Source organism: Salmo salar, chromosome 15 (genome assembly GCF_965601325.2).
Source record: "Salmo salar chromosome 15, fSalSal1, whole genome shotgun sequence".
Taxonomy (NCBI): Eukaryota; Metazoa; Chordata; class Actinopteri; order Salmoniformes; family Salmonidae; genus Salmo; species Salmo salar.
In genome coordinates this window covers 106,142,095-106,167,500 of record NC_138305.1, presented here as the reverse complement: position 1 = coordinate 106,167,500, position 25,406 = coordinate 106,142,095, and the positions used below count along the sequence as shown (strand labels likewise).

The 25,406-nt window shown below is 42.4% G+C and overlaps 1 protein-coding gene across 3 annotated transcripts in view; it reads left to right on the top strand.

The window, feature by feature from the left end:
• The window catches only part of LOC106572802 (copine-5), a 195,618-nt gene that overhangs the window by 145,168 nt on the left and 25,044 nt on the right, over nucleotides 1-25,406 (top strand). For all 3 annotated transcript variants that reach the window (XM_045696442.2, XM_045696439.2, XM_045696441.2), the window contains 2 exons: nucleotides 255-316; nucleotides 25,289-25,335. In XM_045696442.2, the coding sequence (XP_045552398.1) occupies nucleotides 255-316; nucleotides 25,289-25,335 (109 nt within the window). The remainder of the gene's footprint in view (nucleotides 1-254; nucleotides 317-25,288; nucleotides 25,336-25,406) is intronic.

The window sequence follows — 25,406 nt, the reverse complement described above, 5'->3', positions numbered from 1 at the left end:
GTCAAACAAACTCATTCTACCGAGATGAATCACTCTTGGGAAGCGGGTTTGTTAACCCGGGGGGGCCTGAAAGCAGGGGGCTAACGGTTAATGTGTTTAAATTGGTAATTGGTAAATTGTGATTGTTTTGTTTACTGATGTGGTGAGTAATTATGATTCAATTGGAGAATACATTGCATTTGTGACTTTGTGTTGATTACCTAAGTGGTGAATATAACTGTTTGGTAACTGCTTTGAATATTCTCTCTACCCAGGTGACCATGCTGTCGTTCGCGGTGGAGTCAGAACACACATTCCTCGACTACATTAAAGGAGGGTGAGCTGGTTCAGAAGTTTACATTACAGTATTTCAATATACAGAAACAATAACAACTTTTAAAACTAGCCTCTAAAGTCTCTATTGTGATGTTGATGTTGCATCTGAAAAAGGGTACCCTGCAGCTGAGGAGCTGAGGTCAAGACAACGTCCACTCTAGCCTACTCTGAGAGTTGATCAATCCTGCTATTACAGTCTACCTGAGGCTATTACCAACAGTCTACCTGCTGTTATTACCACCAGTCTACCTGCTATTACAGTCTACCTAAGGCTATTACCACCAGTCTACCTGCTGTTATTACCACCAGTCTACCTGCTATTACAGTCTACCTGTTATTATTACCACCAGTCTACCTGCTGTTATTACCACCATTCTACCTGCTATTACAGTCTACCTGTTATTATTACCACCAGTCTACCTGCTATTATTACCACCAGTCTACCTGCTATTATTACCACCAGTCTACCTGTTATTATTACCACCAGTCTACCTGCTATTATTACCACCAGCCTACCTGCTATTATTACCACCAGTCTACCTGTTATTATTACCACCAGTCTACCTGCTGTTATTACCACCAGTCTACCTGCTATTACAGTCTACCTGTTATTATTACCACCAGTCTACCTGCTGTTACTACCACCAGTCTACCTGCTATTATTACCACCAGTCTACCTGCTATTACAGTCTACCTGTTATTATTACCACCAGTCTACCTGCTGTTACTACCACCAGTCTACCTGCTATTATTACCACCAGTCTACCTGCTGTTATTACCACCAGTCTACCTGCTATTATTACCACCAGTCTACCTGCTGTTATTACCACCAGTCTACCTGCTATTACAGTCTACCTGCTATTATTACCACCAGTCTACCTGCTGTTATTACCACCAGTCTACCTGCTGTTAGTCTACCTGCTGTTATTACCACCAGTCTACCTGCTGTTATTACCACCAGTCTACCTGCTATTACAGCCTACCTGCTATTATTACCACCAGTCTACCTGCTGTTATTATCACCACTCTACCTGCTGTTATTACCACCAGTCTACCTGCTATTACAGTCTACCTGCTGTTACTACCACCAGTTTACCTGTATTACAGTCTACCTGCTGTTATTGCTCTGCATAATAGCCCTGTAGCTGTCCTGAATTTAGCCCAGTAGCTTTCCTGGTTTCAGCCATGTAGCTCTCTTGGTTTCAGCCATGTAACTGTCCTGGTTTTAGCCATGTAACTGTCCTGGTTTTAGCCCTGTAACTGTCCTGGTTTCAGCTCTTTAGCTGTCCTGGTTTCAACCCTGTAGCTGTCCTGGTTTCATCCCTGTAGTTGGTCTGGTTTTAGCCCTGAAACAGTCATGGTTTCAGCCCTGTTACTGTCCTGGTTTCAAATCTGTAACTTTCCTGGTTTCAGCCCTGTTACTGTCCTGGTTTCAAATCTGTAACTTTCCTGGTTTCAGCGCTGTATCTGTCCTGATTTCAGCCCTATATCTGTCCTGGTTTCAGCCCTGTAGCTGTCCTGGTTTCAGCCCTATATCTGTCCTGGTTTCAGCCCTATATCTGTCCTGGTTTCAGCCCTGTAGCTGTCCTGGTTTCAGCCCTATAGCTGTCCTGGTTTCATCCCTGTAGCTGGTCTGGTTTTTGCCCTGAAACAGTCCTGGTTTCAGCCCTGTAACTGTCCTGATTTCAGCCCTGTAACTGTCCTGGTTTTAGCCCTATATCTGTCCTGGTTTCAGCCATGTAGCTGTCCTGGTTTCAGCCCTGTAGCTGTCCTGGTTTCAGCCATGTAACTGTCCTGGTTTTAGCCCTGTAACTGTCCTGGTTTCAGCTCTGTAACTGTCCTGATAAAAGCCCTGTAGCTGTCCTGGTTTTAGCCATGTAACTGTCCTGGTTTAGCCCTGTAACTGTCCTGGTTTTAGCTCTGTAACTGTCCTGGTTTTAGCTCTGTAACTGTCCTGGTAAAAGCCCTGTAGCTATCCTGATTTTAGCCATGTAACTGTCCTGGTTTTAGCCCTGTAGCTGTCCTGGGTTCAACCCAGTAGCTGTTCTGGTTTCAACCCAGTAGCTGTCCTGGTATCAGCCCTGTAGCTGTCCTGATTTTAGTCCAGTAGCTGTCCTGGTTTCAACCCAGTAGCTGTCCTGGTATCAGCCCTGTAGCTGTCCTGGTATCAGCACAGTAGCTGTCCTGATTTTAGTCCTGTAGCTGTCCTGGTTTCAACCCTGTAGCTGTCCTGGTTTCAACCCAGTAGCTGTCCTGGTTTCAGCCCTGTAGCTGTCCTGGTTTCAGCCCTGTAGCTGTCCTGGTTTCAGCCCTGTAGCTGTCCTGATTTTAGTCCTGTAGCTGTCCTGGTTTCAACCCAGTAGCTGTCCTGGTTTCAACCCAGTAGCTGTCCTGGTTTCAGCCCTGTAGCTGTCCTGGTTTCAGCCCTGTAGCTGTCCTGGTTTCAGCCCTGTAGCTGTCCTGGTTCAGCCCTGTAGCTCTCCTGGTTTCAGCCCTGTAACTGTCTTGGTTTCATCCCTGTAGGTCTGGTTTTAGCCCTGAAACGGTCCATGTTTCAGCCCTGTAATTGTCCTGGTTTCAGCCCTGTAACTGTCCTGGTTTCAAATCTGTAACTGTCCTGGTTTCAAATCTGTAACTGTCCTGGTTTCAAATCTGTAACTGTCCTGGTTTCAGCCCTGTAGCTATCGTCGTTTCAGCCCTATAGTTGTCCCGGGTTCAGCCCTGTAGCTGTCCCTGTGCTTCAGTGTCAGTTTGCTGTGTCTGTTCGACCGTGTCCTAGATCTGTCAATGCCTCTCATGGCCTCTCTCTGTCCCACTCACCCACCCACCCATCCACCCACCCACACAGACAGGAAGGCGGGTTATTTTGCACCACTGAATCCCAACTCAACCCTTACACCCTACCCTCTAGAGACTTGTGAAGAGCTGAGAGGATTAGGCAGGTGTCCCATTGGTTACACCTGTACAATCTCATATGTATGGAATCACCCCAGCACTATGGGGGGAAAGCTGCAAGAGGTTCCATTGCAGCGACATGACATACCACTTCAGACTCCTAACCTAGCAGTTTCATGGAAACTAGGAATTGACATGGCCATGGAATCTAGATGTACACAGGTGCCTAGGGGTTATGGGGTTAGGGGTCGATTTGTGATTCAGGCCATCTCTGCTGACCACCGTCTTCTAAGCCTCTGCTATCACTCAGTGTCCTGTGTTCAGTGTCCTGTGTTCAGTATCCTGTGTTCAGTATCCTGTGTTCAGTGTCCTCTCCTTACTTGAATGAGTGAGTGTCCCTAGGAAAGGACATCCCACCATGCCACACTGCGAGATATTGATGGCACTATGCTTTCTTTGGATTCCTTTCTCTCCTGTGTGTTTAGCCTCGCACAATCACTCACATACTAATAGGCAAACGAAAGCCCATTGACTTTGGTCAATGTGGTATGATTAATGGGTTCTTTGGGGATAAGAGGTGATTTCTCTTTTCCGGGGACACAGAGCAATTGTGATAGATCTCAGAGTTGAATAGGGTTTTCATTAATGTTGAAGTGATATGTGGAATATAATAGGTCATGAAGGGAAAAAAGATGTATCATATTTTCATTACCCTTTTATTGAATGTTTCTTTTAAAATTAAATCTTGAATGAGACGGCCTGTAGGAATGGGTCCTTTAAGACTTCTTCTGTTGTATTTAAGTCCCTTGTTCATGTTTAATAGATTGAGCCAAATATAGCCTGTATAAAGCGAGAGACATTTGATATTGCACTCTTTCCATGGATAATATTTTTAATTTTGTTCTAGTTTGAAAATGTCAGCGGAAGGGAGTATTTTGTCAAACTATGTTGAATGAGCTAGGTTTGGGCGGTGACCAGATTTTCATATCATCATACTGTCCTTCTCATCCCGGGATTTACGGTATTACCGGCATAGCACCAAAGGGGGCGCTAAAAACACAAGAAAAGCCCATTGGGCCTCTATTACCAGAATGCTAACAACATTTTCACAAGCTAATAGCGAAATCAAATAGATGCTGTTAGCTAATGCTAACAAGCTAAAACGAACATAATTAATTTCAAAGACAGGCAAATCCAGCTCATAAAGTTATACAAGAACAGCTAGTAGCTACCATTTCAGTGAGTGTGGACATTTACAAGCGCAAGTGAACCAGAGAAATTGTGCAAATTAATAAAGTTGTTGATGCATGCTTTTCTGAAGGAAGAGCAGCATGTGTACACGGAGCAGAGGGGAGAAGACCAGAGGAGAATTAAAAACGCTAGTAGGAAGCACGAGGAAAAATGTACAGATAACTCTTTGACTTCTGGCAGAAAGCCATTAAGATATTTGATGGCAAACATTTTATAATGAATTGCATACATTTTGTAGTGAATTGCATACAAGTGTAACTTCATCACCTCATGTGCACCATACAACAGAGACTTTCTGATAGAACTAGAACGCTATGGACTCACCAGCTGATAGAACTAGAACACTATGGACTCACCAGCTGATAGAACTAGAACACTATGGACTCACCAGCTGATAGAACTAGAACACTATGGACTCACCAGCTGATAGAACTAGAACACTATGGACTCACCAGCTGATAGAACTAGAACACTATGGACTCACCAGCTGATAGAACACTATGGACTCACCAGCTGATAGAACACTATGGACTCACCAGCTGATAGAACTAGAACACTATGGACTCACCAGCTGATAGAACTAGAACACTATGGACTCACCAGCTGATAGAACTAGAACACTATGGACTCACCAGCTGATAGAACTAGAACACTATGGACTCACCAGCTGATAGAACTAGAACACTATAGACTCACCAGCTGATAGAACTAGAACACTATGGACTCACCAGCTGATAGAACTAGAACACTATGGACTCACCAGCTGATAGAACTAGAACACTATGGACTCACCAGCTGATAGAACTAGAACACTATGGACTCACCAGCTGATAGAACTAGAACACTATGGACTCACCAGCTGATAGAACACTATGGACTCACCAGCTGATAGAACACTATGGACTCACCAGCTGATAGAACTAGAACACTATGGACTCACCAGCTGATAGAACTAGAACACTATGGACTCACCAGCTGATAGAACTAGAACACTATGGACTCACCAGCTGATAGAACTAGAACACTATGGACTCACCAGCTGATAGAACTAGAACACTATGGACTCACCAGCTGATAGAACTAGAACTATGGACTCACCAGCTGATAGAAATAGAACACTATGGACTCACCAGCTGATAGAACACTATGGACTCACCAGCTGATAGAACTAGAACACTATGGACTCACCAGCTGATAGAACACTATGGACTCACCAGCTGATAGAACTAGAACACTATGGACTCACCAGCTGATAGAACTAGAACACTATGGACTCACCAGCTGATAGAACTAGAACACTATGGACTCACCAGCTGATAGAACTAGAACGCTATGGACTCACCAGCTGATAGAACTAGAACACTATGGACTCACCAGCTGATAGAACTAGAACACTATGGACTCACCAGCTGATAGAACTAGAACACTATGGACTCACCAGCTGATAGAACTAGAACACTATGGACTCACCAGCTGATAGAACTAGAACGCTATGGACTCACCAGCTGATAGAACTAGAACACTATGGACTCACCAGCTGATAGAACTAGAACACTATGGACTCACCAGCTGATAGAACTAGAACGCTATGGACTCACCAGCTGATAGAACTAGAACACTATGGACTCACCAGCTGATAGAACTAGAACACTATGGACTCACCAGCTGATAGAACACTATGGACTCACCAGCTGATAGAACACTATGGACTCACCAGCTGATAGAACTAGAACACTATGGACTCACCAGCTGATAGAACTAGAACACTATGGACTCACCAGCTGATAGAACTAGAACACTATGGACTCACCAGCTGATAGAACTAGAACACTATGGACTCACCAGCTGATAGAACACTATGGACTCACCAGCTGATAGAACACTATGGACTCACCAGCTGATAGAACTAGAACACTATGGACTCACCAGCTGATAGAACTAGAACACTATGGACTCACCAGCTGATAGAACACTATGGACTCACCAGCTGATAGAACTAGAACACTATGGACTCACCAGCTGATAGAACAGCCTATGGACTCACCAGCTGATAGAACACTATGGACTCACCAGCTGATAGAACTAGAACACTATGGACTCAGCAGCTGATAGAACTAGAACACTATGGACTCACCAGCTGATAGAACTAGAACACTATAGACTCACCAGCTGATAGAACTAGAACGCTATGGACTCACCATCTGATAGAACTAGAACACTATGGACTCACCATCTGATAGAACTAGAACACTATAGACTCACCAGCTGATAGAACTAGAACACTATGGACTCAACAGCTGATAGAACTAGAACAATATGGACTCACCAGCTGATAGAAATAGAACACTATGGACTCACCAGCTGATAGAACACTATGGACTCACCAGCTGATAGAACACTATGGACTCACCAGCTGATAGAACACTATGGACTCACCAGCTGATAGAACTAGAACACTATGGACTCACCAGCTGATAGAACTAGAACACTATGGACTCACCAGCTGATAGAACTAGAACACTATGGACTCACCAGCTGATAGAACTAGAACACTATGGACTCACCAGCTGATAGAACTAGAACACTATGGACTCACCAGCTGATAGAACTAGAACACTATGGACTCACCAGCTGATAGAACTAGAACACTATGGACTCACCAGCTGATAGAACTAGAACACTATGGACTCACCAGCTGATAGAACTAGAACACTATGGACTCACCAGCTGATAGAACTAGAACACTATGGACTCACCAGCTGATAGAACTAGAACACTATGGACTCACCAGCTGATAGAACTAGAACACTATGGACTCACCAGCTGATAGAAGCACTATGGACTCACCAGCTGATAGAACTAGAACACTATGGACTCACCAGCTGATAGAACTAGAACACTATGGACTCACCAGCTGATAGAACTAGAACACTATGGACTCACCAGCTGATAGAACTAGAACGCTATGGACTCACCAGCTGATAGAACTAGAACACTATGGACTCACCAGCTGATAGAACTAGAACACTATGGACTCACCAGCTGATAGAACTAGAACACTATAGACTCACCAGCTGATAGAACTAGAACACTATGGACTCACCAGCTGATAGAACTAGAACACTATGGACTCACCAGCTGATAGAACACTATGGACTCACCAGCTGATAGAACACTATGGACTCACCAGCTGATAGAACTAGAACACTATGGACTCACCAGCTGATAGAACTAGAACACTATGGACTCACCAGCTGATAGAACTAGAACACTATGGACTCACCAGCTGATAGAACACTATGGACTCACCAGCTGATAGAACACTATGGACTCACCAGCTGATAGAACACTATGGACTCACCAGCTGATAGAACTAGAACACTATGGACTCACCAGCTGATAGAACTAGAACACTATGGACTCACCAGCTGATAGAACTAGAACACTATGGACTCACCAGCTGATAGAACTAGAACGCTATGGACTCACCAGCTGATAGAACTAGAACACTATGGACTCACCAGCTGATAGAACTAGAACACTATGGACTCACCAGCTGATAGAACTAGAACACTATGGACTCACCAGCTGATAGAACTAGAACACTATGGACTCACCAGCTGATAGAAATAGGACACTATGGACTCACCAGCTGATAGAACACTATGGACTCACCAGCTGATAGAACACTATGGACTCACCAGCTGATAGAACTAGAACACTATGGACTCACCAGCTGATAGAACTAGAACACTATGGACTCACCAGCTGATAGAACTAGAACACTATGGACTCACCAGCTGATAGAACTAGAACACTATGGACTCACCAGCTGATAGAACACTATGGACTCACCAGCTGATAGAACTAGAACACTATGGACTCACCAGCTGATAGAACTAGAACACTATGGACTCACCAGCTGATAGAACTAGAACACTATGGACTCACCAGCTGATAGAACTAGAACACTATGGACTCACCAGCTGATAGAACTAGAACACTATGGACTCACCAGCTGATAGAACTAGAACACTATGGACTCACCAGCTGATAGAACTAGAACGCTATGGACTCACCAGCTGATAGAACTAGAACACTATGGACTCACCAGCTGATAGAACTAGAACGCTATGGACTCACCAGCTGATAGAACTAGAACACTATGGACTCACCAGCTGATAGAACTAGAACACTATGGACTCACCAGCTGATAGAACACTATGGACTCACCAGCTGACAGAACTAGAACACTATGGACTCATCAGCTGATAGAACTAGAACACTATGGACTCACCAGCTGATAGAACTAGAACACTATGGACTCACCAGCTGATAGAACTAGAACACTATGGACTCACCAGCTGATAGAACTAGAACACTATGGACTCACCAGCTGATAGAACACTATGGACTCACCAGCTGATAGAACACTATGGACTCACCAGCTGATAGAACACTATGGACTCACCAGCTGATAGAACTAGAACACTATGGACTCACCAGCTGATAGAACTAGAACACTATGGACTCACCAGCTGATAGAACTAGAACACTATGGACTCACCAGCTGATAGAACTAGAACACTATGGACTCACCAGCTGATAGAACTAGAACACTATGGACTCACCAGCTGATAGAACTAGAACACTATGGACTCACCAGCTGATAGAACTAGAACACTATGGACTCACCAGCTGATAGAACACTATGGACTCACCAGCTGATAGAACTAGAACACTATGGACTCACCAGCTGATAGAACACTATGGACTCACCAGCTGATAGAACTAGAACACTATGGACTCACCAGCTGATAGAACTAGAACACTATGGACTCACCAGCTGATAGAACTAGAACACTATGGACTCACCAGCTGATAGAACTAGAACACTATGGACTCACCAGCTGATAGAACTAGAACACTATGGACTCACCAGCTGATAGAACTAGAACACTATGGACTCACCAGCTGATAGAACTAGAACACTATGGACTCACCAGCTGATAGAACTAGAACACTATGGACTCACCAGCTGATAGAACTAGAACACTATGGACTCACCAGCTGATAGAACTAGAACACTATGGACTCACCAGCTGATAGAACTAGAACACTATGGACTCACCAGCTGATAGAACTAGAACACTATGGACTCACCAGCTGATAGAACTAGAACACTATGGACTCACCAGCTGATAGAACTAGAACACTATGGACTCACCAGCTGATAGAACTAGAACACTATGGACTCACCAGCTGATAGAACTAGAACACTATGGACTCACCAGCTGATAGAACTAGAACACTATGGACTCACCAGCTGATAGAACTAGAACACTATGGACTCACCAGCTGATAGAACTAGAACCTATGGACTCACCAGCTGATAGAACTAGAACACTATGGACTCACCAGCTGATAGAACTAGAACACTATGGACTCACCAGCTGATAGAACTAGAACACTATGGACTCACCAGCTGATAGAACTAGAACACTATGGACTCACCAGCTGATAGAACACTATGGACTCACCAGCTGATAGAACACTATGGACTCACCAGCTGATAGAACACTATGGACTCACCAGCTGATAGAACTAGAACACTATGGACTCAGCAGCTGATAGAACTAGAACACTATGGACTCACCAGCTGATAGAACTAGAACACTATAGACTCACCAGCTGATAGAACTAGAACGCTATGGACTCACCATCTGATAGAACTAGAACACTATGGACTCACCATCTGATAGAACTAGAACACTATAGACTCACCAGCTGATAGAACTAGAACACTATGGACTCAACAGCTGATAGAACTAGAACAATATGGACTCACCAGCTGATAGAAATAGAACACTATGGACTCACCAGCTGATAGAACACTATGGACTCACCAGCTGATAGAACACTATGGACTCACCAGCTGATAGAACACTATGGACTCACCAGCTGATAGAACTAGAACACTATGGACTCACCAGCTGATAGAACTAGAACACTATGGACTCACCAGCTGATAGAACTAGAACACTATGGACTCACCAGCTGATAGAACTAGAACACTATGGACTCACCAGCTGATAGAACTAGAACACTATGGACTCACCAGCTGATAGAACTAGAACACTATGGACTCACCAGCTGATAGAACTAGAACACTATGGACTCACCAGCTGATAGAACTAGAACATTATGGACTCACCAGCTGATAGAACTAGAACACTATGGACTCACCAGCTGATAGAACTAGAACTCTATGGACTCATCAGCTGATAGAACTAGAACACTATGGACTCACCAGCTGATAGAACTAGAACACTATGGACTCACCAGCTGATAGAACACTATGGACTCACCAGCTGACAGAACTAGAACACTATGGACTCATCAGCTGATAGAACTAGAACACTATGGACTCACCAGCTGATAGAACTAGAACACTATGGACTCACCAGCTGATAGAACTAGAACACTATGGACTCACCAGCTGATAGAACTAGAACACTATGGACTCACCAGCTGATAGAACACTATGGACTCACCAGCTGATAGAACACTATGGACTCACCAGCTGATAGAACTAGAACACTATGGACTCACCAGCTGATAGAACTAGAACACTATGGACTCACCAGCTGATAGAACTAGAACACTATGGACTCACCAGCTGATAGAACTAGAACACTATGGACTCACCAGCTGATAGAACTAGAACACTATGGACTCACCAGCTGATAGAACTAGAACACTATGGACTCACCAGCTGATAGAACTAGAACACTATGGACTCACCAGCTGATAGAACACTATGGACTCACCAGCTGATAGAACTAGAACACTATGGACTCACCAGCTGATAGAACTAGAACACTATGGACTCACCAGCTGATAGAACTAGAACACTATGGACTCACCAGCTGATAGAACTAGAACACTATGGACTCACCAGCTGATAGAACACTATGGACTCACCAGCTGATAGAACTAGAACACTATGGACTCATCAGCTGATAGAACTAGAACACTATGGACTCACCAGCTGATAGAACTAGAACACTATGGACTCACCAGCTGATAGAACACTATGGACTCACCAGCTGACAGAACTAGAACACTATGGACTCACCAGCTGATAGAACTAGAACACTATGGACTCACCAGCTGATAGAACTAGAACACTATGGACTCACCAGCTGATAGAACTAGAACACTATGGACTCACCAGCTGATAGAACTAGAACACTATGGACTCACCAGCTGATAGAACACTATGGACTCACCAGCTGATAGAACACTATGGACTCACCAGCTGATAGAACACTATGGACTCACCAGCTGATAGAACTAGAACACTATGGACTCACCAGCTGATAGAACTAGAACACTATGGACTCACCAGCTGATAGAACTAGAACACTATGGACTCACCAGCTGATAGAACTAGAACACTATGGACTCACCAGCTGATAGAACTAGAACACTATGGACTCACCAGCTGATAGAACTAGAACACTATGGATTCACCAGCTGATAGAACACTATGGACTCACCAGCTGATAGAACTAGAACACTATGGACTCACCAGCTGATAGAACACTATGGACTCACCAGCTGATAGAACTAGAACACTATGGACTCACCAGCTGATAGAACTAGAACACTATGGACTCACCAGCTGATAGAACTAGAACACTATGGACTCACCAGCTGATAGAACTAGAACACTATGGACTCACCAGCTGATAGAACTAGAACACTATGGACTCACCAGCTGATAGAACTAGAACACTATGGACTCACCAGCTGATAGAACTAGAACACTATGGACTCACCAGCTGATAGAACTAGAACACTATGGACTCACCAGCTGATAGAACTAGAACACTATGGACTCACCAGCTGATAGAACTAGAACACTATGGACTCACCAGCTGATAGAACTAGAACTCTATGGACTCACCAGCTGACAGAACTAGAACACTATGGACTCACCAGCTGATAGAACTAGAACACTATGGACTCACCAGCTGATAGAACTAGAACACTATGGACTCACCAGCTGATAGAACTAGAACACTATGGACTCACCAGCTGATAGAACTAGAACACTATGGACTCACCAGCTGATAGAACACTATGGACTCACCAGCTGATAGAACACTATGGACTCACCAGCTGATAGAACACTATGGACTCACCAGCTGATAGAACTAGAACACTATGGACTCACCAGCTGATAGAACTAGAACACTATGGACTCACCAGCTGATAGAACTAGAACACTATGGACTCACCAGCTGATAGAACTAGAACACTATGGACTCACCAGCTGATAGAACTAGAACACTATGGACTCACCAGCTGATAGAACTAGAACACTATGGACTCACCAGCTGATAGAACTAGAACACTATGGACTCACCAGCTGATAGAACTAGAACACTATGGACTCACCAGCTGATAGAACTAGAACACTATGGACTCACCAGCTGATAGAACTAGAACACTATGGACTCACCAGCTGATAGAACTAGAACACTATGGACTCACCAGCTGATAGAACTAGAACACTATGGACTCACCAGCTGATAGAACTAGAACACTATGGACTCACCAGCTGATAGAACACTATGGACTCACCAGCTGATAGAACTAGAACACTATGGACTCACCAGCTGATAGAACTAGAACACTATGGACTCACCAGCTGATAGAACTAGAACACTATGGACTCACCAGCTGATAGAACTAGAACACTATGGACTCACCAGCTGATAGAACTAGAACACTATGGACTCACCAGCTGATAGAACTAAAACACTATAGACTCACCAGCTCCCGCCGTCTCCCGTTATGTGTTCTATTTGGGTTCCTGTGGCTCCTTGTAGTTGCATTAGTATGAAAAGACCCCCGTTTGTTCCTATGTACAGTGCATTCGTAAAAAAAAGTATTCAGACCCCTTGACTTTCCAACATTTTGTTACGTCACAGCCTTATTCTAAATTTGATTAATTAAACAAATATTTTCATCAATCTACACACAGTACCCCATAATGACAAAGTGAAAATAGGTTTTTGAGACTCAAAATTGACTCTCAGGTGCATCCTGTTTCCATTGATCATCCTTCAGCTGTTTCTACAACTTGATGGGAGTCCTCCTGTGGTAAATTCAATTGATTTGGCATCATTTTTGAAAGGCACACACCTGTCTATTTAAGGTCCCACAGTTGACAGTGCATGTCAGAGCATCAACCAAGCATTGAGGTCGAAGGAATTGTCCGTAGTGCTCAGAGACAGGATTGTGTCAAGGTTACAGATCTGGGGAAGGGTACCAAAACATTTCTGCACCATTGAAGGTCCCCAAGAACACAGTGGCCTCCATCATTCTTGAATTGAAGAAGTTTGGAACCACCAAGACTCTTCCTAGAGCTGGCCGCCTGGCCAAACTGAGTAATCGGGGATGAAAGGGCTTGGTCAGGGAGGGGACCAATAACACCATGGTCACTCTGACAGAGCTCCAGAGTTCCTCTGTGGAGATGGGAGAACCTTCCAGAAGGACAACCATCTCTGCAGCACTACACCAATCAGGCCTTCATTGTAGAGTGGCCAGATGGAAGTCACACCTCAGGAAAAGGCACATGACAGCCCGCTTGGAGTTTGCCAAAAGGCACCTAAAAGACTCAGACCATGAGAAACAAGATTTTCTGGTCTGATGAAACCAAGATTGAACTCTTTGGCCTGAATGCCAAGCGTCATGTCTGGAGGAAACCTGGCACCATCCCTACAGTGAAGCATGGTGGTGGCAATATCATGCTGTGGGGATGTTTTTCAGCGGCAGGAACTGTTAGACTGGTCAGGATCAATGGAAAGATGAACGGAGCAAAGTGCAGAGAGATCCTTGATGAAAATCTGCTCCAGAGCGCTCAGGAACTCAGACTGGGGCGAAGGTTCACCTTCCAACAGGACAATGACCCTAAGCACACAGCCAAGACAAACCAGGAGTGACTTCGGGACAAGTCACTGAATGTCCTTGAGTGGCCCAGCCAGAGCCCGAACTTGAACCCAATCGAGCATCTCTGGAGAGACCTGAAAATAGCTGTGCAGCGACGCTCCCCATCCAACCTGACAGAGCTTGAGAGGATCTGCGGAGAAGAATGGGAGAAACTCCCCAAATACAGGTGTGCCAAGCTTGTAGCGTCATACCCAAGAAGACTCAAGGCTGTAATTACTGCCAAAGCTGCTTCAACAAAGTACTGAGTAAAGGGTCTGAATACTTGTGTAAATGTGATATTTCAGTTGTATTTTTTTGGTTAATAAATTAGCAAAAAAAAATGTCATTATGGGGTATTGTGTATAGGGGTTGATGTGGGGGGAAAAAACAATTCAATACATTTTAGAATAAGGTTGTAACGTAACAAAATGTGGAAATAGTCATGGGGTCTGAATACTTTCCAAATGCACTGTATGTAGCCTACAAACTGACACAAATAGCACCAGCATTTCAGTTCTATTAAAGTGTATGACATTGCTGTGGTTGTTAGTGTCCAGGGAATTGGTATAACAGTAAACTATTTTGGCATACAGTTGAAAGCATCAATATGAATTTCTATAATCTCACACTGATAGGAAACAATTTATGGGAAGTGAGGCACTTATATTTGAAGATGAAAACAATAAATTGCCAACATGAAATGGGTGAGGAATGAAAAATACAACCATCGACAGTCAGAGAATATAACCAATCTTAGGTAGGAGTTGTGTATGAAATGACAAGTCCAGCTTGGCTAGAGGATATTCTGTATTGATGGGTTGGGAGGCCCTAGTGAATTCAACCCATGTAATTCCACCATTATTTTCTGTGAATGTTATCCACTTCTGAGCTAACCAATGGGAATACAGTAAACTGTGAGTTCCATGGGAAAGGATTATCATGGGAAGGAATTATCATGGGAAGGCATTATCATGGGAAAGCATTGCCACAGTTCCCTGTCTGTCTGTTAGTTGGAAAACTCAGTCCAGAGTAACAAGCTATGGTCAGATGCTTCCTGCAGTAGGATAGGACCAGGGACTAGAAAGAGATGCTTCCTGCAGTAGGATAGGACCAGGGACTAGAAAGAGATGCTATCTGCAGTATGACATGACTAGGGACTAGGAAGAGATGCTTCCAGCAGTATGATATGACTAGGGACTAGAAAGAGATGCTTCCAGCAGTATGATATGACTAGGGACTAGGAAGAGATGCTTCCAGCAGTATAATATGACTAGGGACTAGGAAGAGATGCTTCCAGCAGTATGATATGACTAGGGACTAGGAAGAGATGCTTCCAGCAGTATGATATGACTAGGGACTAGGAAGAGATGCTTCCAGCAGTATAATATGACTAGTGACTAGGAAGAGATGCTTCCAGCAGTATGATATGACTAGGGACTAGGAAGAGATGCTTCCAGCAGTATGATATGACTAGGGACTAGGAAGAGATGCTTCCAGCAGTATGATATGACTAGGGACTAGGAAGAGATGCTTCCAGCAGTATGATATGACTAGGGATAGATGCTTCCTGCAGTAGGATAGGACCAGGGACTAGAAAGAGATGCTTCCTGCAGTAGGATAGGACCAGGGACTAGAAAGAGATGCTTCCTGCAGTAGGATAGGACCAGGGACTAGAAAGAGATGCTTCCTGCAGTAGGATAGGACCAGGGACTAGAAAGAGATGCTATCTGCAGTATGATATGACTAGGGACTAGGAAGAGATGCTTCCAGCAGTATGATATGACTAGGGACTAGGAAGAGATGCTTCCAGCAGTATGATATGACTAGGGATAGATGCTTCCTGCAGTAGGATCTGACTAGGGACTAGGAAGAGATGCTTCCAGCAGTATGATATGACTAGGGACTAGGAAGAGATGCTTCCAGCAGTATGATATGACTAGGGATAGATGCTTCCTGCAGTAGGATCTGACTAGGGACTAGGGTTGGGATGCTTCCTGCAGTATGATATGACTATTAAAACATGAGGCTGTGGATTTCTGAATGGAGGTAAATACTTAAACCACACTGAATGCTCCACGCTTTCTGCTCACCATGGTAATCACAGCATTCAATCTGATGTAACCATGCTATATGAGGAGAGCCAATCATTGTTGATCGCCATAGAAGAAGCACAATGCTAACAGCTAGCTACAACTATGTCTTTAAAGTCTAACCTCTTAGGGAATGGATGGGGACATGAAGGGGAAGTTGTTTTTCCTCCATATTCAGTTCCCTTCCTTCTTTTCAAGTTCCGTGGCTGTCATCCTTTGCATTTGTCATGATTGAAATATGGCTTAGTGTTTTATTAAGCGCATGTGATGCTGTTTGCAGATTGCTGATAGACATACTGTATGCGAAAGGAATTCATGATTATTAACCAGAATAAATACTACTACTGGCTACTACTACTAATTTAGATGATTGTGATGGTGATTGGGGTATTGGTGATGATTGATTATTGTGATGATGATTATGATGATGGTTTTAATGATGATGATGATGGTGTTACTGATGTTGATGGTGATGATGATGATGATGATTATGATGGTGTTCATGATGATTATGATGATTATGATGATGATTGTTTTAATGATGGTGATGATGGTGTTACTGATGATGATGGTGATGATGATGGTTATGATGATGGTGTTACTGATGTTGATTGTGATGATGATGATGATGATGATGATGATTATGATGGTGTTACTGATGTTGATGTTGATGGTGATGATGATGATGATGATGATGATTATGATGGTGTTCATGATGATTATGATGATGATGATGGTTTTAATGATGGTGATGGTGATGGTGCTTCTACACCTGCATTGCTTGCTGTTTGGGGTTTTAGGCTGGGTTTCTGTACAGCACTTTGAGATATCAGCTGATGTAAGAAGGACTATATAAATACATTTGATTTGATTTGATTTTGATTTGATGGTGATGATGACGATGATGATGATGATGGTTTTAATGATGATAATGATGGTTTTAATGTTGATGGTTTTAATGATGATGATGATGGTAATGATGATGATGATGGTTTTAATGATGATGATGATGATGATGGTGATGATGATGGTTTTAATGATGTTGATGATGATGCTTCTGATGATGATGATGATGGTTTTAATGTTGATGGTTTTAATGATGATGATGATGGTAATGATGATGATGATGGTTTTAATGATGATGATGATGATGGTGATGATGATGGTTTTAATGATGTTGATGATGATGCTTCTGATGATGATGATGATGGTTTTAATGTTGATGGTTTTAATGATGATGATGATGGTAATGATGATGGTTTTAATGATGATGATGATAGTGTTGATGATGATGATGGTTTTAATGATGATGATGATGGTTTTAATGATGATGAGGATGATGATGATGGTGTTGATGATGATGATGGTTTTAATGATGGTGATGATGGTTTTAATGATGATGGTAATGATGGTGATGATGGTAATGCTGGTGATGATTTTAATGATGATGATGATGGTGTTACTGATGATGATGATGATGATGGTGATGATGATGGTGATACTGATGATGATGGTGTTACTGATGATGATGATGATGGTGATGATGATGGTGATACTGATGATGATGGTGTTACTGATGATGATGATGATGATGATGATGGTGTTACTGATGATGGTGATATTGATGATGATGATGGTGTTACTGATGATGGTGATATTGATGATGATGGTGTTACTGATGATGGTGTTACTGATGATGATGATGGTGTTACTGATGATGATGATGGTGTTACTGATGATGGTGATATTGATGATGATGATGATTATGGTGTTGATGATGACGGTAATTATTGTGATGGTGATGACAGACAGTAGTCAGCGTTATATTTAAATGAAACACTGCGTAGAACAGCAGTGATGAGGTTATTAATTGTGTAGTTTCGATACTACGTTAGTTAGCACTAATCCCCTGTCTCTCATTATGGACACTTAGTTTCCTGTCAAATCATGACTACTTTCACCTCCCTCTGCTCATTATTGGTTTATAAGAAACCTTTTGGGGAAGGACTCCTTATCTCGCTGTTTTCCGAGATGTTAGTGATGCTGTTTGCATATACACTGACAGCCTAATGATAAACCATGATTATACACTGTAGGCAAAATATAGAGATGACTAAAACAGGACTCCATTTAAAATGGATGATGTTAATATGCAATACAACAGAAGTGGGAATCAGATGAGGCTGAATAAGAAAACAGACCCTGACAGCTTGGAGAGCTGTTGATGAGGGTTTTGTCAGAACATGTTAGTAGTAACTCCTCCTCCCATTAATTAACACTACTTTGTTTACCATCGGGTCGTGTTCGTCAACTCTCTCTATCTCTCTCTGCTTGTTATTGTGCCTAACAACCCCACCAGGGAAATGACTGTCTTTACGCCTTCTTGTCTCTCAGCTCTCCAAGTCTTTATATAGTTATTCATTGACTTGCAACTTCTGTGTCTGGAAGGGATATAAGGATTTTTGCCCAGTATAAGGATAATGTCCAGTCTGATTTGACCAGAGGTCAGACAGTTAAAAAAAAGAAAATGAGAGCTGCTAACTATAGGAGTTTACAGTTATTTACCATGAATCCTACTGAGCTGCACACTCTAGGAGTTTACAGTTATTTACCATGAATCCTACTGAGCTGCACACTCTAGGATTTTACAGTTAATTACCGTGAATGCTACTGAGCTGCACACTCTAGGACTTTACAGTAATTTACCATGAATCCTACTGAGCTGCACACTCTAGGAGTTTACAGTTATTTACCATGAATCCGACTGAGCTGCACACTCTAGGAGTTTACAGTTATTTACCATGAATCCTACTGAGCTGCACACTCTAGGAGTTTACAGTTATTTACCATGAATCCTACTGAGCTGCACACTCTAGGAGTTTACAGTTATTTACCATGAATCCTACTGAGCTGCACACTCTAGGAGTTTACAGTTATTTACCATGAATCCTACTGAGCTGCACACTCTAGGAGTTTACAGTTATTTACCATGAATCCTACTGAGCTGCACACTCTAGGAGCTAATAGTTATTTACCATGAAGTCTACTGAGAATAATATACAGTATTTCTGTCTACTTGTGTAATTTAACTTTTAGCACCATTTTATTTGTGTAGTTCCAGTTTATCGTATTGTTTAAGTATACAGTTGAAGTCGGAAGTTTACTCACACTTAGGTTGGAGTCATTAAAACTAGTTTTTCAACCACTCCACAATTTCTTGTTAATTCTTACATCTAGACGTTCCGCTAGCGGAACACCGCTCCAATATCCAATGATAGGGCGTGGCGTGAAATACAAACTCCTCGAAAATCCGAAAACTTCAATTTTTCAAACATATGACTATTTTACACCATTTTAAAGACAAGACTCTCCTTTATCTAACCACACTGTCCAATTTCAAAAAGGCTTTACAACTAAAGCAAAACATTAGATTATGTCAGGAGAGTACCCAGCCAGACATAATCAGACACCCATTTTTCAAGCTAGCATATAATGTCACAAAAACCAAAACCACAGCTAAATGCAGCACTAACCTTTGATGATCTTCATCAGATGACACTCCTAGGACATTATGTTATACAATACATGCATGTTTTGTTCAATCAAGTTCATATTTATATCAAAAACCAGCTTTTTACATTAGCATGTGACGTTCAGAACTAGCATTCCCACCGAAAACTTCCGGTGAATTTACTAAATTACTCATGATAAACGTTCACAAAAAACATAACAATTATTTTAAGAATTATAGATACAGAACTCCTTTATGCAATCGAGGTGTCCGATTTTAAAATAGCTTTTCGGTGAAAGCACATTTTGCAATATTCTGAGTAGATAGCCCGGCCATCACAGGCTAGCTATTTTGACACCCACCAAGTTTGGTACTCCCCAAATTCAGATTTACTATAAGAAAAATTGGATTACCTTTGCTGTTCTTCGTCAGAATGCACTCCCAGGACTTCTACTTCAACAACAAATGTTGGTTTGGTTCCAAATAATCCATAGTTATATCCAAATAGCGGCGTTTTGTTCGTGCGTTCAAGACACTATCCGAAGGGTAACGAAGGGTGACGCGGCGGCGCATATCGTGACAAAAAAATTCAAAATATTCCATTACTTCAAAGCATGTCAAACGCTGTTTAAAATCATGTTTTTATGCGATTTTTCTCGTAAAATAGCGATAATATTCCGACCGGGAGTCGTCGTTTTCGTTCAAAGACTGAAAATGTAAAATGGACTCTTCACGTGCACGCGTGCGCCCGTCTCATTGTTCTAAGATCGACCACTATCCAAATGCGCTACTGTTTTTCAGCCATGGACTGCAGAGTCATCATTCAACGTTCTGGCGCCTTCTGAGAGCCTATGGGAGCATTAGAAAGTGTCACATTACAGCAGAGATCCTCTGTTTTCAATAAAGTGGCTAAAGAAGGCCAAGAAATGGTCAGAGAGGGCACTTCCTGTTTGGAATCTTCTCAGGTTTTGGCCTGCCATATGAGTTCTGTTATACTCACAGACACTATTCAAACAGTTTTAGAAACTTTAGGGTGTTTTCTATCCAAATCAAACAATTATATGCATATTCTAGTTTCTGGGCAGGAGTAATAAACAGATTAAATCGGGTACGTTTTTTATCCGGCCGTGAAAATACTGCCCCCTATCCATAACAGTTTTGGCAAGTCGGTTAGGACATCTACATTGTGCATGACACAAGTCATTTTTCCAACAATTGTTTACAGATAGATTATTTCACTTATAATTCACTGTATCACAATTCCAGTCGGTCAGAAGTTTACATACAACTAAGTTGACTGTGCCTTTAAACAGCTTGGAAAATTCCAGAAAATGATGTCATGGTTTTAGAAGCTTCTGATAGGCTAATTGACATCATTTGAGTCAATTGGAGGTGTACCTGTGGATGTATTTCAATGCCTACCTTCAAACTCAGTGCCTCTTTGCTTGACATCATGGGAAAATCAAAAGAAATCAGCCAAGACCTCAGAAAACAAACTGTAGACCTCCACAAGTCTGGTTCATCCTTGGAAGCAATTTCCAAACATCTGAAGATACCATGTTCATCTGTACAAACAATAGTACGCAAGTATAAACACCATGGGACCACGCAGACGTAATAACGCTCAGGAAGGAAACGCGTTCTGTCTCCTAGAGATGAACGTACTTTGGTGCGAAAAGTTCAAATCAATCCCAGAACAACAGCAAAGGACCTTGTGAAGATGCTGGAGGAAAAAGGTACAAAAGTATCTATATCCACAGTAAAACGAGTCCTATATCGACATAACCTGAAAGGCCGCTCAGCAAGGAAGAAGTCACTGCTCCAAAACCGCCATAAAAAAAGCCAGACTACGGTTTGCACATTGGGACAAAGATCGTACTTTTTGGAGAAATGTCCTCTGGTCTGATGAAAGTGTTTGGTTCTTATTTTTCAGAGTAAATAACCCACGGACACTAGAGAAGCTTTAACCAAGTTTAATCCTTCCCAAGGGTTCTGTACAGCTGAAAATCAGAGAGCTAAAGATTTCAGACTTTAGTTTATATGCATCCTACTTAAGTCACTCCCCTTTCTCTCCAATCCTTACATGTTATGGCTCTACAGGAAGCTAATAAAGAAGGTAACAGGATTCCAAACATTTATTACTCTCTTAAGGGAATCTGTCCTCACCTTCTCACCTCAACCCCTCTTTCATCTAATACACAGACGTCCATCGGTCTCCCCTGTATCGACACATCGCTCTCCTCACCTCTATCAAACACATTCCAAAGCCTTCTTCTTTCTTCTGAGAACCATTAACTTCTAACATAACCCAGTCTCTTTCATTTCCTATTATTCATTTAATATCTCAATGTTCAAAGTTTAGCACATCCCATCAAAAGAAAATAGAACTGTTTGGCCATAATGACCATCGTTATATTTGGAGGAAAAAGTGGGAGGCTTGCAAGCCGAAGAACACCATCCCAACCGTGAAGCACGGGGGTGGCAGCATCATGTTGTGGGGGTACTTTGCTGCAGGAGGGACTGGTGCACTTCACAAAATAGATGGCATCATGAGGGAGGAAAATGATGTGGATATATTGAAGCAGCATCTCAAGACATCAGTCAGGAAGTTAAAGCTTGGTCGCAAATGGGTCTTCCAATGGACAATGACCCCAAGCATACTTCCAAAGTTGTGGCAAAATGGCTTAAGAACAACAAAGTCAAGGTATTGGAGTGGCCATCACAAAGCCCTGACCTCAATCCTATAGAAAATATGTGGGCAGAACTCAAAAAGCGTGTGCGAGCAAGGAGGCCTACAAACCTGACTCAGTTACACCAGCTCTGTCAGGAGGAATGGGCCAAAATTCACCCAACTTCTTGTGGGAAGCTTGTGGAAGGCTACCCAAAATATTTGACCCAAATTAAACAATTTAAAGACAATGCTGCCAAATACTAATTGAGTGTATGTAAACTTCTGACCCACTAGGAATGTGATGAAAGAAATAAAAGCTGAAATAAATAATTCCCTGACCTAAGACAGGGAATTTTTAATAGGATTAAATGTCAGGAATTGTGAAAAACTGAGTTTAAATGTTTTTGGCTAAGGTGTATGTAAACTTCCGACTTCAACTGTACGTACACACATACACTGACTGTACAAAACATTTTAAGAACACCTGCTCTTTCCATGACAGACTGACCAGGTGAATCCAGGTGAAAGCTATAATCCCTTGTTGATGTCACTTGTTAAATCCACTTCAATCAGTATAGATGAAGGGTCAGACAGGTTAAAGAAGGATTTTTAAACCTTGAGACTATTGAGACATGGATTGTGTATGTGAACCATTCAGAGGGTGAATAGGCAAGACAAAATATTTAAGTGCCTTTGAACGGGGTAAGGTAGTAGGTGCCAGGCTCACCGGTTTGTGTCAAGAACTCCAATGCTGCTGGGTTTTTCATGCACAACAGTTTCCTGTGTGAATGGTCCACCACCCAAACGACATCCAGCCAACTTGACACAACAATGAGAAGCATTGGAGTCAACATGAGCCAGCATCCCTGTGGAACCCTTTCGACACCTTGTAGAGTCCATGCCCTGACGAATTGAGGCTATTCCTAGGGCAAAGGGGGAGAGGGGTTTAACTCAATATTAGAAAAGTGTTCCTAATGTTTGGTATGCTCAGTGTATGTTAATGTTCCTAGTAATTGCTATCCTGTCAGTCAAACACGTCTTATAAGTCTTAAAAGTGGTAGGGGTGCAGTCCAGCCAAGCGAAGCTAGCCATCCAGATGTGTGGTCATGCATGTAGTTGGACTGGCTTGCTGCCTAACTGGGCTTGGAAACCAGACTGGCTGCTTCTCTGCGGCGCTGTGAATTCATTTCTCTTTTTCTGCTGGGAGAAGGATAACAAATAAAACATATATAAAATAAATATGTTTTTTTTTTGAGGCGCTGACTCAGTTGAACAGGAAAGCCGGCTTGGTCGGTTCGGTCGGGGCTTCTCTCCCAGGTGAGAGCTGAAGCAGAGAGCACAGTGATGGCTTCTGGGTAATTGAGGTGGTCTCTCGGACAGATGGGGAGGATTATATCTTCAAGCCGAGCCACTAAGACGTAACGGTAACTTTGTGGGAGAGAGAGAGTTCACAAAATGGGACAAACACCAAATTGAGACTCTGCATGTAGAATTCTGCAAAACATATCCTCTGTGTACAACGTAAAACACAAGTGGGGCTCTGTTCACAAACACCAACAGACCCGACAGAGGCCCAGGACAGCAACACAATTAGACCCAACCAAATCATGAGTAAACAAAAATAAAATTACTTGATACATTGGAAAGAATTAACCAAAAACAGAGCAAACTAGAATGCTATTTGGCCCTAAACAGAGAGTACACAGTGACAGAATACCTGACCACTGTGACTGGCCCAAAATGAAGGAATGCTTTGACTATGTACAGACTCAGTGAGCATATCCTTGCTATTGAGAAAGGTTGACATAGGCAGACTTGGCTCTCAAGAGAAGACAGGCTATGTGCAAACTGCCCATAAAATGAGGTGGAAACTGAGCTGCTCTTCCTAACCTCCTCCCAAATGTATGATCAATATTAGAGACACATATTTCCCTCAGATTACACAGATCCACAAAGAGTTTGAAAACAAATCCAATTTTGATAAACTCCCATATTTATTGGGTGAAATATTAGTGTGCAATCACAGCAGCAAGATTTGCGACCTGTTGCCACAAGAAAAGGGTAACCAGTGAAGAACAAACATCACTGTTAATACAACCCATTTTTATGTTTATTTATTTTCCCTTTTGTACTTTAACTATTTGTTACAACACTGTATATAGACATAATATGGCATTCTTTTGGAGTGTAATGTTTACTGTTCATTTTTTATTGTTTATTTCACTTTTGTTAATTATCAATTTCACTTGCTTTGGAAATGTAAACACATGTTTCCCATGCCAATAAAGCCCCTTGAAATTAATTGAATTGAGAGAGAGAGAGAGAGAGAGAGAGAGAGAGAGAGAGAGACAGACAGAGAGAGAGAGAGAGAGAGAGAGAGAGAGAGAGAGACAGAGAGAGAGAGACAGAGAGAGAGAGAGAGAGAGAGAGAGAGAGAGAGAGAGAGAGAGTCAGAGTCAGGTGGGTAACACTCAACCCAAATATAAATTAAACACCAGGAGTTCTCTGTTACAATATCTAAAATCAATATTTTTCTCTGTTCTTCTCTTCCAGAACACAGATTCACTTCACGGTGGCCATTGATTTCACAGCATCCAATGGTGAGGGCTGGTACTATTTTCATACATTCTTTGTATTGTATTCTACAGCTCTATAAGCTGACTATCTCTTA